We start from the raw sequence: 13425 nt of genomic DNA, 5'->3' as shown, positions 1-13425 counted from the left end.
GATCTCTATAAACAAGAGGATGATATTCCCTGGAATGATATATGGAAAAAAGTTGTACAAAAAACAAACTAAGCCAATTTAAAATACTTAATAGATTATACTACATCCCAACACAGCTATATAAAATGGGCATAAGGGATGACAGTAAGTGTATAAAATGTGGTACTGCTGAAGGAACTCTGCTCCATTTGCTGTGGGACTACAATGAAATTAAAGATCTTTGGTTTGGGATAACAAAGCAAGCAATGAACCACACTAATATAGTCATTCCACTCACACCACAATCATGTATATTGGGAGATTTGCATAACTTCAGCAGAGTATCTTCAAAGAATAAAAATATCTTTCTTTCATTATGTATGGTCACAAAAAAGTAAGCATGAATAACTGGATTGCTTTAAATACACCAACTTAGAAAGAGTGGATCACCGAAGCAATAGAAATGATTAGCTTGGTCACTTTCCGACTGCAAAATAAGGAGACAGATTACGCTGAAAGATGAGCTCCAGTGGAAAAGTACTTAAAATCAATAAAAAAATGTAAAAAACAAAACAAAACAAGACCACCATGTTTATTCTGTTTTATTTATTTTATTTTGTTTTGTTTTGTTTTCTTTTATTTTCTTTTATTGATCTAGGCTAATGATTGTTGTCTTCTTTTTCTGTTAGTGCTCTTATACAGTATCAATACTGCATATTATCTGTGCTCTGAGATGAAAGAATAGCAATGATGTTTATGACTGATATTGGTTGAGGGGCATATTGGTATACGGGTTGGTTTAGATTTGTAAAGTGGTTTGGAGGGGGTTAGAAATGGTAGGACTCAGATGTATGTTGATTTGTTGTCAGAAATGTATATCTTTTGTCTTTTGGTTTGTATTTTGTGAGTAAAATATTTGAAAAAGAAAAAATTCTTGATTTACTTAAAACTTGAGGTAAACTTTCTGGATTGACTTGAGACCTGACACGTCTCAGTGCTTTGCATGATTCACAGTAAGAAAAACACATTTAAATAGCGACGGCTACAGCTATACTCTGTGAATCTGTGGTGACACCATGGTTATGTTACCTAACCAATGTTGCTGTGGTTGCGACTTGTCAATCACAAGATAGCCACGCCCTAAAGCATACGCTGCTTTATTGTCTGTTTTACTCTAAGGAACCATATTTTACAAAATGAATACTTGAATACTTGAATACTTGATACTAGCGATTGAGACCATAAACTCATTAGGAAAGTATTTACTGAGGTAATAAATCAAGTAAGACATTGTGTCATTTTCTCATAGACTTCTATACAACTGGACTTCTTTTGGAGCCAGTGGAGTCGCCCCCTGCTGGCCATTAGAGAGACTGCAGGTTTAAGGCACTTGAACCTGGCTTCACTTTTCAGACCCGAAACTACCTGTGTGGGGGCTGCGTATAGGGCCAGTATAAGATAAATAAGGCTTTTTTTGTAAAAACTGTGAATCATGCAAAGCTACTCTAGTGGAGTCCAAAAATAAAGTTTAGAGATGGAAATGAGCATAATAGGTCCTCTTTAAGTACAGTTTTGAGGCACTTGTACTTCCATTTGATGACAATTTCTACTTCCACTCCACTACATTTCAGAGGGAAATATTGTACTTTCTGCTCCACTACATTTATCTGACAGCTTTAGTTACTTTTCAGATGAAGATTTGACACATTGGATAATATAACAAGCTTTAAAAATACAACACACTGTTAAAGATGACACCAGTGGTGTCCAACCTTTTTGGCTTTTGACGTCATAAAAAAAGCAGTGTGTAGTCGGGGTCACATTTCAGATGTCTATGAGTTGTTAACAGCTCCACCAAATAGTGATTTTTCCCTCTAAACTTCCCACATGGTTTTGTTTCAATAAATGTTCAAATGCAAAACAGATTTGTGTATCAGAACTTTGTTATTTCTTTTTTCCTCTCCCATTAATCATCTCACGACCCCTCAGATTTATCTAGTGACTCTTTGGAGGGGCTCCACCCCTAGGTTGGGAACCACTGGACTTAACTAGCTAACTGTATATAAAGTAGTTAAAACTAGCTCCACCTCCAGCTGCTCCAACAGTAACATGCTGCTTACAGACTGATACCTCAGTATTAATAATCTAATGATGTCAGTCAGAGGGACCAAACCACTGGTTTTACTGCAATACTCTAACTACATCAAGCTCATAATACTTATGTACTTTTACTTTATCATGAAGGACTTCTACTTGTAATGAAGTATTTTTACATTGCTGCATTGGTACTTTTACTAAAGTAAAGGATCAGAGTACTTCTTCCACCACTGTGTGATTCAAAAAACCCTCATTTATTCGTGGATCATTACCAGAATCAGGTTTATGTCATAATATGAAGATTAAACAGGAAAAATATTTACCTCTCAAAATGTTTGCAGTTATTTCTGAGTATAAAACAATCAAATCGTATGGGTTTCATCTTTGAAAATCATTGTAGACATTTAAAAAGACACTAATTACTAGAACACAACTGGTCAGAGAATGCTGCCGGTGCCTAGCAACGGTTGCCGAACAACGGCCGTTGCTTGGGGGCGGGATTTATGGAAAAGACAGTTCCGTTGATCTGTGTGACATCACATTTTGGCATTTCTTTGTTCCCTGTGACATCATGTTCAAATCCCTTGATGCTTTGATGTTGAAAGCTTTGATGTTGATGTTAAAAACCCAATAAGTGTCTCCCACACACTGATTCTCAGCATTGTGTTAAACTCAGACATTGGTACGTGAAAACTGAGCCCAGTGCAGTTCACAGAGCCCAGTGCAGTTCATAGAACGGATCAAGTATCAAGCATCGAAGGTAACATCATAACAATTACCATGAATACAACAGGAAACTTGTGCTCAGAAGAGATGGCGGTGGTCACAGTCGACACTTTTCGCCCGCTGATCCAAAAATTTGTTGGAAGGATGACAGAGGACCGGTGGATACTGCTGAAATCCGGTTCTCCTGACGATACCACCAAAATCTTGTTGGCTGAGCTGCTGTTGGAAATCATACAAGCAATGACAAACACCCTTTTGGCCACACTCAAGAACACAAGTGTGGCAATTTCTGAGGAGCTAGTCGAAGTCAAACTGGGTGACACACTGAGTCAGAGCTTTGCCGAGGTTCTGGACATAAAGGACCGAGACCAGTGTGACAGCCCCCAACGACTGACAAGCCTGCTGGCTAAGGAGGTTGCAGAGAGCGTCAGCTCTGCCCTTTCTGCTCAGAAGAGCTCTGGGTCTGGAATAAGCCAGCACATCACTCCTCCGCACAGACTTAACAACATGCTCAAACATGCTTCCAAAATGCTTAAAAAGTTTGCCGCCAAGATTAGAATTCGCACACCCCGGGGACATCGGCAGACAGTAAGCCAGACCACCTCCCTAGAGAAGACCAGCTTAGAGCTGTTACTGGAGGATCTGGAGAACAAAGACTTCGATTTCATCTGTAGTTCACACGGGGAAGAGCTACAAACCCCAGAGGAGGAGCCACAAGACGCAGAGGAGGAGCCACAAGACGCAGAGGAGGAGCCACAAGACGCAGAGGAGGAGCCACCACAAGACCGATTTGTGGCTGAAACAGCTAAAGTAGTCCAGGAAATAATTGAGAGAGCTGTTAGTGAGATCACAGAGCCTCTTTTGCAGGATGAAGTGGATTCGGAGTACGAGGAGCTGCAGTCTGAATCCTCTTTTCAAATTGAGGTTGTGTCATATGACATCAGTCAACTCATTGCCAGTGAGGTCTTCAAGTCTTCAACTCCACAATCCAAAGAGAAGTGTAGACTCAGTCTGACAGAAGTAAGCAGCATTATAAAGACCTTCTTTGTGAAGGTCCTCGCCAAAACATCAATACTTCGCATTGTGGCACAAATGAAGAGGAAATTCCGACACGAGTCCGAAGCTGAAAGCAGCCAGTCAATGCAGTCTCTCATTGATAGTTTTGAGTCGTTGCTTTTGGTGGAGAATGGGGATAAACAGAAAGACCAAGGTGGGAATGAGCTTTGCTTATTTCCCAGATATAAAACTCTTTCTGGGAATAACGTTGTGGTGATGACCAAGAAACTCACCGAAATGATGTACTGCTACATCAAATATGGGACCGTCATGCCGGAGATCATCCCGAAAGCCATCAGGAGGAAGGCAGCGGCTCGTCCTGTGGTTGATCCTGCCATGTATGAGGACATACGGAAGAAAATCCGCTGCTTCCTGGCTCTGATCAACTGGTGGCAGAAAACCCAGGCTGCCAGCCACTCCGACAGACTCACACTGGCTTTACAAGGCACTGAGTCAGTTGCACAGAGTCCCTTAAAAGAGGTCGCAGAGGAGAACGCATGCCTGATACCTACTCCAGCGCCAGCCACTAAACGTAATAAAAAACGTAATCGTAAGAAGACACGATCCCCACAGGAAGTTGCAGGGGCACAGGAGGACACAATGGGGGAGATAAACAAGAAAGCAGTCCTGTTCCTCGTGGAGAGGCTGGTATCTAGGCTGTACAACAAGGCCAAATTGAACTGGACCACAACGCAGCCAGAGGTCATCATCCAGCGTCTCTTCGAGAGGATATGGGCCGAAGTCGAGGGAGCAGAATTGAGAATAACCCCAGAGAAGTTTGAAGACCTCGACAAGGCGGTGATCAAACCCCTGGCGAAAATGTGGGGCTGTGCAACGCATTTGCTGATTTCGATTAATTTACAGGAGCCACAAGCCGAAAAAGTCATCACCAACTATTTGTACCACCACCTTACTGCAAAGAAACGGAGTGCCATCTCCAGGTTCTTCTCCTCACTGGGAAAAGCCCTCTCCAAGCCCTTCAGACGGGCATAGAGGGTCAGGGTTATTTAGGGGGAGGGGGTAGTTATTTAGGGGGTAGGTAGTAAAGAGCTTCAGTCCTGCCTTACCTCCACGTGAGGCAGGACTGGACCTCTCAGGGTAATCTCAGGGGCCAAGCCCTTCAGACGGGCATAGAGGGTCAGGGTTATTTAGGGGGAGGGGGTAGTTATTTAGGGGGTAGGTAGTAAAGAGCTTCAGTCCTGCCTTACCTCCACGTGAGGCAGGACTGGACCTCTCAGGGTAATCTCAGGGGCCAAGCCCTTCAGACGGGCATAGAGGGTCAGGGTTATTTAGGGGGAGGGGGTAGTTATTTAGGGGGTAGGTAGTAAGGAGCTTCAGTCCTGCCTTACCTCCACGTGAGGCAGGACTGGACCTCTCAGGGTAATCTCGGGGGCCAAGCCCTTCAGACGGGCATAGAGGGTCAGGGTTATTTAGGGGGAGGGGGTAGTTATTTAGGGGGTAGGTAGTAAAGAGCTTCAGTCCTGCCTTACCTTCACGTGAGGTAGGACTGGAGCTCTCAGGGTAATCTCAGGGGCCAAGCCCTTCAGATGGGCATAGAGGGTCAGGGTTATTTAGGGGGAGGGGGTAGTTATTTAGGGGGTAGGTAGTAAAGAGCTTCAGTCCTGCCTTACCTTCACGTGAGGCAGGACTGGAGCTCTCAGGGTAATCTCAGGGGTCAGCAGTGGTTCTATATCTTAGGGCCTCCCCTTCAGACATGGAGCCAGTGTTGAGGTTATTTAGGGGGTGGGTAGCCTTCATCTTGAAGGGAAAAAGTGAGCTGGGAATTACTCTTTTCCTTCAAGATGAACGCAGTAAAGAGCTTCAGTCCTGCCTTACCTCCATGTGAGGCAGGACTGGACCTCTCAGGGTAATCTCAGGGGTCAGCGGTGGCTCTATATCTGAGGGCTTCCCCTTCAGACATGGAGCCAGTGTTGAGGTTATTTAGGGGGTGGGTAGCCTTCATCTTGAAGGGAAAAAGTGAGCTGAGAATTACTTTTTTCCTTCAAGATGAACGCAGTAAAGAGCTTCAGTCCTGCCTTACCTCCACGTGAGGCAGGACTGGAGCTCTCAGGGTAATCTCAGGGGTCAGCGGTGGTTCTATATCTGAGGGCCTCCCCTTCAGACATGGAGCCAGTGTTGAGGTTATTTAGGGGGTGGGTAGCCTTCTTCCTGAAAGGAAAAAGTGAGCTGGGGTTTAGGAGCTTCAGTCGTGCCCTGGATGCAGAGCAGGACTTGAGCTCTCAGAGTCACCTCAGAGGTCAACAATGTTTCCTCACAACTAGAAGACGAGTGTTTGAGTCCTTATTTTTAGCCTTTCCGAGTCTGTATTTTGTCTATTGAGGTGACGTGGGTTTACCCCGGGTTCTCCGGTTTCCTCCCACTTTACTTCAAAACAGTTGATCAATTGGACACTCAAAATTGTCCACAAAAAGCTTATTGGTTTCATGAATATAAAAATGGAAAAAGTCATTCAATAAAAGTGTCTACATTCTCATATGTGCTTCAAAATCACTCTTTTCTTATTATTTGCTTTTGATGTTGAGGATGAAGATACTGATGATGTGGATGGCAGCACACCGTGTGTCATTAGGAGTATTCGAGAGAATAGGGCATCAGCAGAGGCGCTGAGGGTGAAGGATATGTTCTGCCAGTATTTCACCTCTCCTGCTGGCCAAGTCCCATTGCAATATGACCATATGTGCTGTGCTCCACTGTGCAGACTTCTCCTTCAATCCTTTTAAAGTTATTGAACTGAATTTGTAAATATTGATTTAGGTATATTCTTTAATGTTTAAGTTGTACATGTATATAATTTGTAATAAATTCCATGTTTAATTATTCAAGATTAAATTAAACCCCTAGTGCTTCAAACAAACACATTACATTTACCCAATGTCTTGTTAAATTATTGTTCATAGTATTGATTTAATATCTAGGGTTCAACAGCATGGAAAATGTAAGCTCAGCCAGCAAAAATTACAAAAAGAGAAACAGATACCTCAAACTGGACAGGTAAATAATGTGCATCTTCAAATACAGATGAAGGCACCTATGCCTTACATTGTATTTTAAGATGCATATTGTTAAATAACATCAAGTTTAACTGTTTCTTCTTTGTTTGTCAAATTTTTATTTAAAATTTAGTTTCTAGATTGTCCTTAAACTGTTAAAATGACATGTTGCTAAAGTAAATGTAGTGATTATATTTTCTCAATATAGAACAGGAACATGTACAATAAAAACAATCAACACCATATCAACACTCACCTCAAAGTAACATTAAAATAAATATATTATACATGTATTATACATACATACATAACCACAACATAGCTGTACATCATGTGAGTTGACATGTGGCTGCTGTGAAAATGAAGCTCCAACCAAACTCTGCCTCTTGGAGCCTCTCCTGCATTCTAACTTTGAGCCATGAATGCCTGTCTAAAGGCAGTTGTCTCATGGCTGGAGCCAGGCTCATGAGAAACAAATGGACATCAAATCTCCTCATGCTCCCTGGCATGCTGCTGCTCCCTTGTTTCTTTCCTCTCCAATTACTGCTCTAAGAAATCCCTGCTCTTCCTTTTGGTTGCCTTAGCAGTAGACTGTGGAGCTGCAGTAGCTGCAGTTGCAGTCATCTCTCCCTCACTCTCCTCTGCCTCCTCCAGACCCGACTCTGTGAGTAACTGTGTATGTAGTACTCTGGCATAAGGAAAGCTCTGTTTCACTGTAGGCCATTTAGGACCTGTTACTGGCAGTTGCTCTCTGTCTCCAGGTTAACCCGAGGAGCCAGATGGATTCCTGTCTGAGGGAGGACGACAGCCTCGGGGAGGACGAGGGCCACAGCAAACAGGAGAGGCAGCTGCTAGTGGACAGACGGTTGAGCCAAGGACATTAAGTTTCACCCCTCGGCCTTCACAGGTCTGCCATCTTGTCTGCAGCCAGGCCCTTCTGAGTGTGGCCAGAGTACACTGTAAACAGTGGGATAAACACTTGTGTATCTCGATATCTCACTTCTTGTTAAGATGGTGGTTGTTTTGGTTTTTTTAAGGAAAAAAACAAGAAGAACATTTGACAGTCACAGTCAGGGTCGGACAAATGTACAAAATTCGGATCTGGCAATTTTCATCTGGACCGGCTCCATTTTTCCCCAACATACACGCTTATGAGCTGCATAAAGCAATATCAGGCTATTTATAACATACATTGGCTAAGCAATAGATATCAAGTTGACACTCTAACAAATGTACTTACAGGGTTTCATGAAATAATGTAATAAATAAATAAATAGCCAAGAAATAGCCTAGAGGGAAAGAAGAGGCACACTCACACTAAAATCCGTAAATTCACAAATAAAACAAATATAACATAATGATATGTCATGAATGTAGTTTGCATTGCTGTCATCATGAAACAAAACAGCCAAAACTTAATTTTAATACTGGACAAAAGCTTTCCTATGAGGATCTGGAAATGTCAGAGCTATTTATAGTCAGTCATGCGACATTGTGTTCGCAGCTGATCTGATGCAGTTCAAACATCAGGCTTAACAGTCAGAAATTCATGCTACAACACTATTTAAATATTCATTCACTGGTAAAGTCAGGCTGTGACAAGCAGCATGCCTGCACCCTATTGGGGTGGACCCAGGGACATATTTTCGTGAAGGCTCATTGACCAGCACAAGCAGCGCTCCGACTGTTTGGTATTTTCCTGACCTTGAAACTCACTTTGTGCATCTGTGTGGTATTTTGGTGACCAGCACAGAGGGCATGGTGCATTGGTGGGAGGAGAGGCACTGACAACAGCACAAAGACAGTTGTTGTTTTTTGGTTGAAATTTGGTTCTAGACATTGTCCTGAAAACAGGCGTCTCAGAACCACATCTATTTGTGGCGCAACGTCACACTGGTTTTGTGATTTTATCAACAGGATCAAACTAAATACTTGCTGCAGATGTGCTGCAACAACAAACTAATGTTTAAAATATGAATAAGTCACAGTCTGTGTGCCGAACGCCTGGGCTACACAGTGTACCTCTACCTGAGCAGTGCGTGTGCATCGCTGAACTGCTGCAGCTCGCAGGCCTGCAGTGTCCACACAGACAGCGTTGCTGCTGCGGTGCTGCTACTGCGGTGCTGCTACTGCCAGCTCTATCTTTCTACATCAAGTTTGACTTTTATATTGGCCATCAATAATAGCATGTTTCATATCATTTCATTATAAATTTCATTTAATTTAGTTTAGCCAGAAAAAGGTTAAGAAACGTGCACTCAATTGTGAAAAATAAATAATAAATAATATGTGAGGGTTAGGGTTGGGTGAAAGTGGCTTTCTTTCTGACGGACATGGTGGGGTCTGGTTGGGGATACTTCTGTGTCAGCCACATATACTCCTCACACAGGACGTTTTCAGTTCATAAACTCTATAACATTTGAATCAACAACAGCATTTCTACATGCACATAACCATTACTGTCAAAACAAACAAAAAAAAACTGTTTTTGACTTTTAAGTGAGCATTATTAAACGCCAATAACCAGAGATACGTAGAAATAGTCTGAGCCAATGGGCAGCAGCAAAAAAAAAAGATCAAGTCCTCTAGTCTCTACTTGCTGTATGTAGAAATTTCAATGGGTATGGACTCACTTCCTCCCCTTTCATAGACCATTTTATGGAATAAGTCCCATGCAGGAGCACATTGCTTGGGGTAGTTAATGTCAAAGATATAAAATGTCATCACATCAATTGCCCAAAGCAGTGTGCTTTGCTCCAAAGCCTGTCCCGCCAGAATGACAAATGACTGAGAGGAGTACTGGTGGTTATCTCCCAGTCAGGATGTAGGGGTGCAGCCTTGACACCTCAGCCTGCTGGAGGTATTGCAGTTTACCAACCTGAGAAAGAAAGCAAGAAAAAGAAATAAAACAAAGTAAAGATTATCTTGAATAGCAATAAGTAAGCAGGATAACAAAATGCCAAGTTGGAGTGTGATAATATCAATACTGAATAAAGGAGGAGACAATGTGTGAGAATGCTAAGAATGCAGGAGAAAAAACAAGCTAAACTGACATGTAAATAGTGAGGAATAGCTACTCCAACTACGCATGATTGTTGACCTCACAAAATAAATTCTTTTTTTCCACACCTGCTTGATGACGACACTGTACTGAACCCCCTAAATTAGTGATTCCTGGTGCATATTCTGATATATTTACTGGAATATTCTGGAGCCAAGGAATAAAATGTAAATTCCTAAAACTAATAATATTTCCCTTTAAATATCCAAAATTGTACTTGCAGGCTTGTGGTCAATGAAGAACTCCTTTTCGGCCAACTGTAAACAATAGGTGGAAGCATTGTAGGCAGCAGTGTTAGCACAAGTTCCCCCTTGGCATCTGTAGGAAGACAATTTTATAGGCATCAATATGATATGGATTGGTATACCTGTGATTTGGTCATCTAGTGGCCAAATATAATAAAACCTCTGCTAATATTGATATTTGCAAAGTGTTCTGTACAACAAAAAAAACCCAGTATCATTTCTTCTACAAGAAATGGGAGTTCCCTGTCCTGTCTTGCCAGGTGCAGGATCTTCTCTGCATATACAGGCAGCCATGTTTCAAAAAGTTTTGGTGCTGTCTCTCCATGCAAACCAAGAAAGTCCTGCACAATCTAAAAAATGGAAAACAATTTTCATAAAGGAATTCAGCTGCCTTACTAATATAATATGGTTGTAAATAATGCACCACCATTATATGTAAAATTATATTCCACTAGACACATACCATGCCCAGAGTGGTTAGATGTGGGAACTCTTGAAGGATCTCATGGATATTTTTCTCTTATCCACCGTTCCCCGTACAGGACTCTATCCTGCATGTATGCCTCCACCTGGTTGAGAGACCTCTAGCAGCAGAATTATTATCTGACAGGGAGTGTGTTTCTCCGAGTGTAGAGGCACTCTTGGTTTCTGATGGTGAAAGCTCAGGTGTGCCTTTGCTTCCATCAGTAACAGACACACTCTGACAGTGGGATACGATGCGTTTTTTTAGCGTCCACCTTCTGACCTGACCACTTTTTTTTGATCTCATTAAAGAACTCATTAAAGACCCTGATACAAATTGCAACCTTTACATCACCAACAAGAAACTGTCCCCTTTTTTAACAGAAACGTTTATTTAAAGTGAGATCATTTAATATATGAAATAAGAAATAACATATTCTTCTTTTAATATATTGAAAGTTGAATTACAACAAATAAACACATCACTGCTCATTTCAATACATTGCCACAGCCTTACTTTGTCTGGTATGACCAGATATGGTGATTAATGTTTATTGATGTTAGCTAACTTTAGTATATGAGTCTCAATCTCACGGCCCGGCCAATTGCGGACTGATATCTTGTGGCCCCCACCTTGATATGAAAGTTTAATGTTAGTGCGGCACTTTACTGTGTTGTGTGTGGAAGGTCCCTTTATTGCACAAACTGGAGCTGAACGAACCTGCCGATCACAGGGGTATATGGCTGTTTCACAACAACTATGCTATTTATACAGGAAGAATGTGCGCACCTCACGCTAAATTGTGTCGTTATTTTTGCTACACAGCTTTCAGTAAAATTCAAAGGTGAATTATTAAACCTTATCAAAGCATCATTCTGTTTATTTCAGCATAATCTCTCTGTTAACGATCACTTCATTTTTGTTTTGAAGCACTTTGGAAAGTCCGTTTCAACACGAGCTCTATCAATAAATCATTTATCATTCTTCTGATGTTTAATAATGATGACTGACACTTTACAGTGGTGAGGGTTTGCAGAAAAATGTGATGAATTAGGGGTAAAGTCGTTTCAAATATCCACAGCAGCCGTGCGTAATGATCAGCTGTTGGAGAGCCTGTGCGTAATTCTCACTGAGGTCTGATGAGCGGAACGGACACAACTGTTGACGTACAAACGGAGGTTTAAAGACATTTACATCCATTTTTGGCTCACTGTGACAGCAAATGAGGCTCGTGCATGTGATTCCACAGTGTGTGACATCAAAAAACAGAACAGAACCAGGTGTATCTGCTTCTTTATAAGTCTGGCAGATAATAATGTCTGTGCATATTTCTGTCACATAATGCCACGTTGTGAAGTGAATTAAAAGTTAATATATACGTTTTCATGAACACACTTATGTTTATCCGACAGAGATCGTAAATACAGAGTGTAACAAAACACCGTACAGCTGATGCTGCTGTGCCACACGTCGTATTTGATTTGACAACGCCGCTAACTTCGCAGCGCCCGCTGCATCCATGGAGTTATTATAGAAAACAAAAGCCAATAAATAACGCATCCATGGCTGCAAACCATGGGATGCAGCCATGGAGGTGCAAACCATGGGATAATGGTGTCCCACTGTCCCGGCTTCATGTTCTCCACGTTTGCTCTGCAGTGACATTCACGGACAAATTATTCGAAAAAATCTTTTGGGTGAATGTGCTGAATCATTTGCGGAAAGAGATTTATTCCGCAAAACATTTTACTCCATGGTAAATGCCTTGCACAATAAACATTATAAAGATATTTCTTTATGATGCCATTTGTTTCACTTGTTTCTATGACGACGTTTACAACAACAAAAGCACGGCGGGTAATGACCAACCCGGTAGTTGTCGCCTTTTTTGCGCCTGCTATCCTAGCCTGCGCCTGCTAAGCTTTTTTTGTGGAATACCTGATGTGGCTCAGCCTCACCCAGACTCTGCGTCCAGCGGCCCCCAGGTAATTTGAGTTTGAGACCCCTGCTTTAGATATTGCTGTATATTACTGAGTCAGTCTCTGATCTCATGATTCTACTTGTGCTCCTGTTTTTACAATTTCGCAATTTACCAATTGCCACTTGTGGCCATAGTAGCCACTATTCACTAACACATAGGCTCACTTTAAAGGGCCATTGCACCATCATTATATCAGATAAGTTGTGTTGCTTTCTTCAAGTGAAACTGGGAAGTCAAGTACCCAAATACGCTTTGTGTACAAGTGGTTTAACTAGTGATTGTTAATGGTAACACCTGTGCTTTTCCTACTATGACAAGCCTGCTGTGAAAAAGACCTGTGCTGACAAAAATTTAAGAGCAGTTGACAATGTTTCTTGATGCTGATGCTGTTTTTGTTAACGACCAGTAATGGGATGTTATTTGCTGTGGTGATATGATTGATAAAAGCAACTAGATCATTATTAATAGTTGGTGGTTGGCAGAGAGAATATGAGACTTTTCTTGCAAGAAAGAAAACAGAATTGATTTAATATTCAATACCAACTTCACAGAAAATACATGTAAGTAATGTTGTCCACTGCAGCAATAAAATACAGCAATGATTTTTAATTAAAATACAAAGAATGAAATCTTCACAATTTTAAGCCTGCAAAATCAGGCATTTATCTAATACAGTATTGTACAGTAATACATCTTCAGGGCTACTGTCTGCTGCTCTCAGTGTTGTGGAGCTGATTGTACGTATGCAGAGCCCACCGAGAGGTCGCACTGTAGCAGATCTGTCTTCCTTTGATAGTCTGTACTCT

General features: G+C 41.6%; 1 protein-coding gene and 1 long non-coding RNA gene across 2 annotated transcripts; both read left to right on the top strand.

Moving 5' to 3' along the window:
* Nucleotides 1–2551: 2551 nt before the first annotated feature.
* On the top strand, nucleotides 2552–5177 carry LOC121897596. Its single transcript, XM_042412178.1, has 2 exons — nucleotides 2552–4854; nucleotides 4996–5177. The coding sequence occupies exon 1, from the start codon at nucleotides 2857–2859 to the stop codon at nucleotides 4849–4851; it is 1995 nt and encodes a 664-aa protein (XP_042268112.1). The 5' UTR covers nucleotides 2552–2856; the 3' UTR covers nucleotides 4852–4854; nucleotides 4996–5177.
* Nucleotides 5178–5301: 124 nt separating this feature from the next.
* LOC121897597 lies at nucleotides 5302–6142 on the top strand. The gene is made up of 2 exons (XR_006096256.1): nucleotides 5302–5359; nucleotides 5501–6142. It is a non-coding gene; the product is annotated as an uncharacterized LOC121897597 (long non-coding RNA).
* Nucleotides 6143–13425: the final 7283 nt, after the last annotated feature.

This window comes from Thunnus maccoyii, chromosome 5 (assembly GCF_910596095.1).
Source record: "Thunnus maccoyii chromosome 5, fThuMac1.1, whole genome shotgun sequence".
Classification (NCBI taxonomy): domain Eukaryota; kingdom Metazoa; phylum Chordata; class Actinopteri; order Scombriformes; family Scombridae; genus Thunnus; species Thunnus maccoyii.
This window is presented reverse-complemented; position numbering and strand designations above follow the sequence as displayed.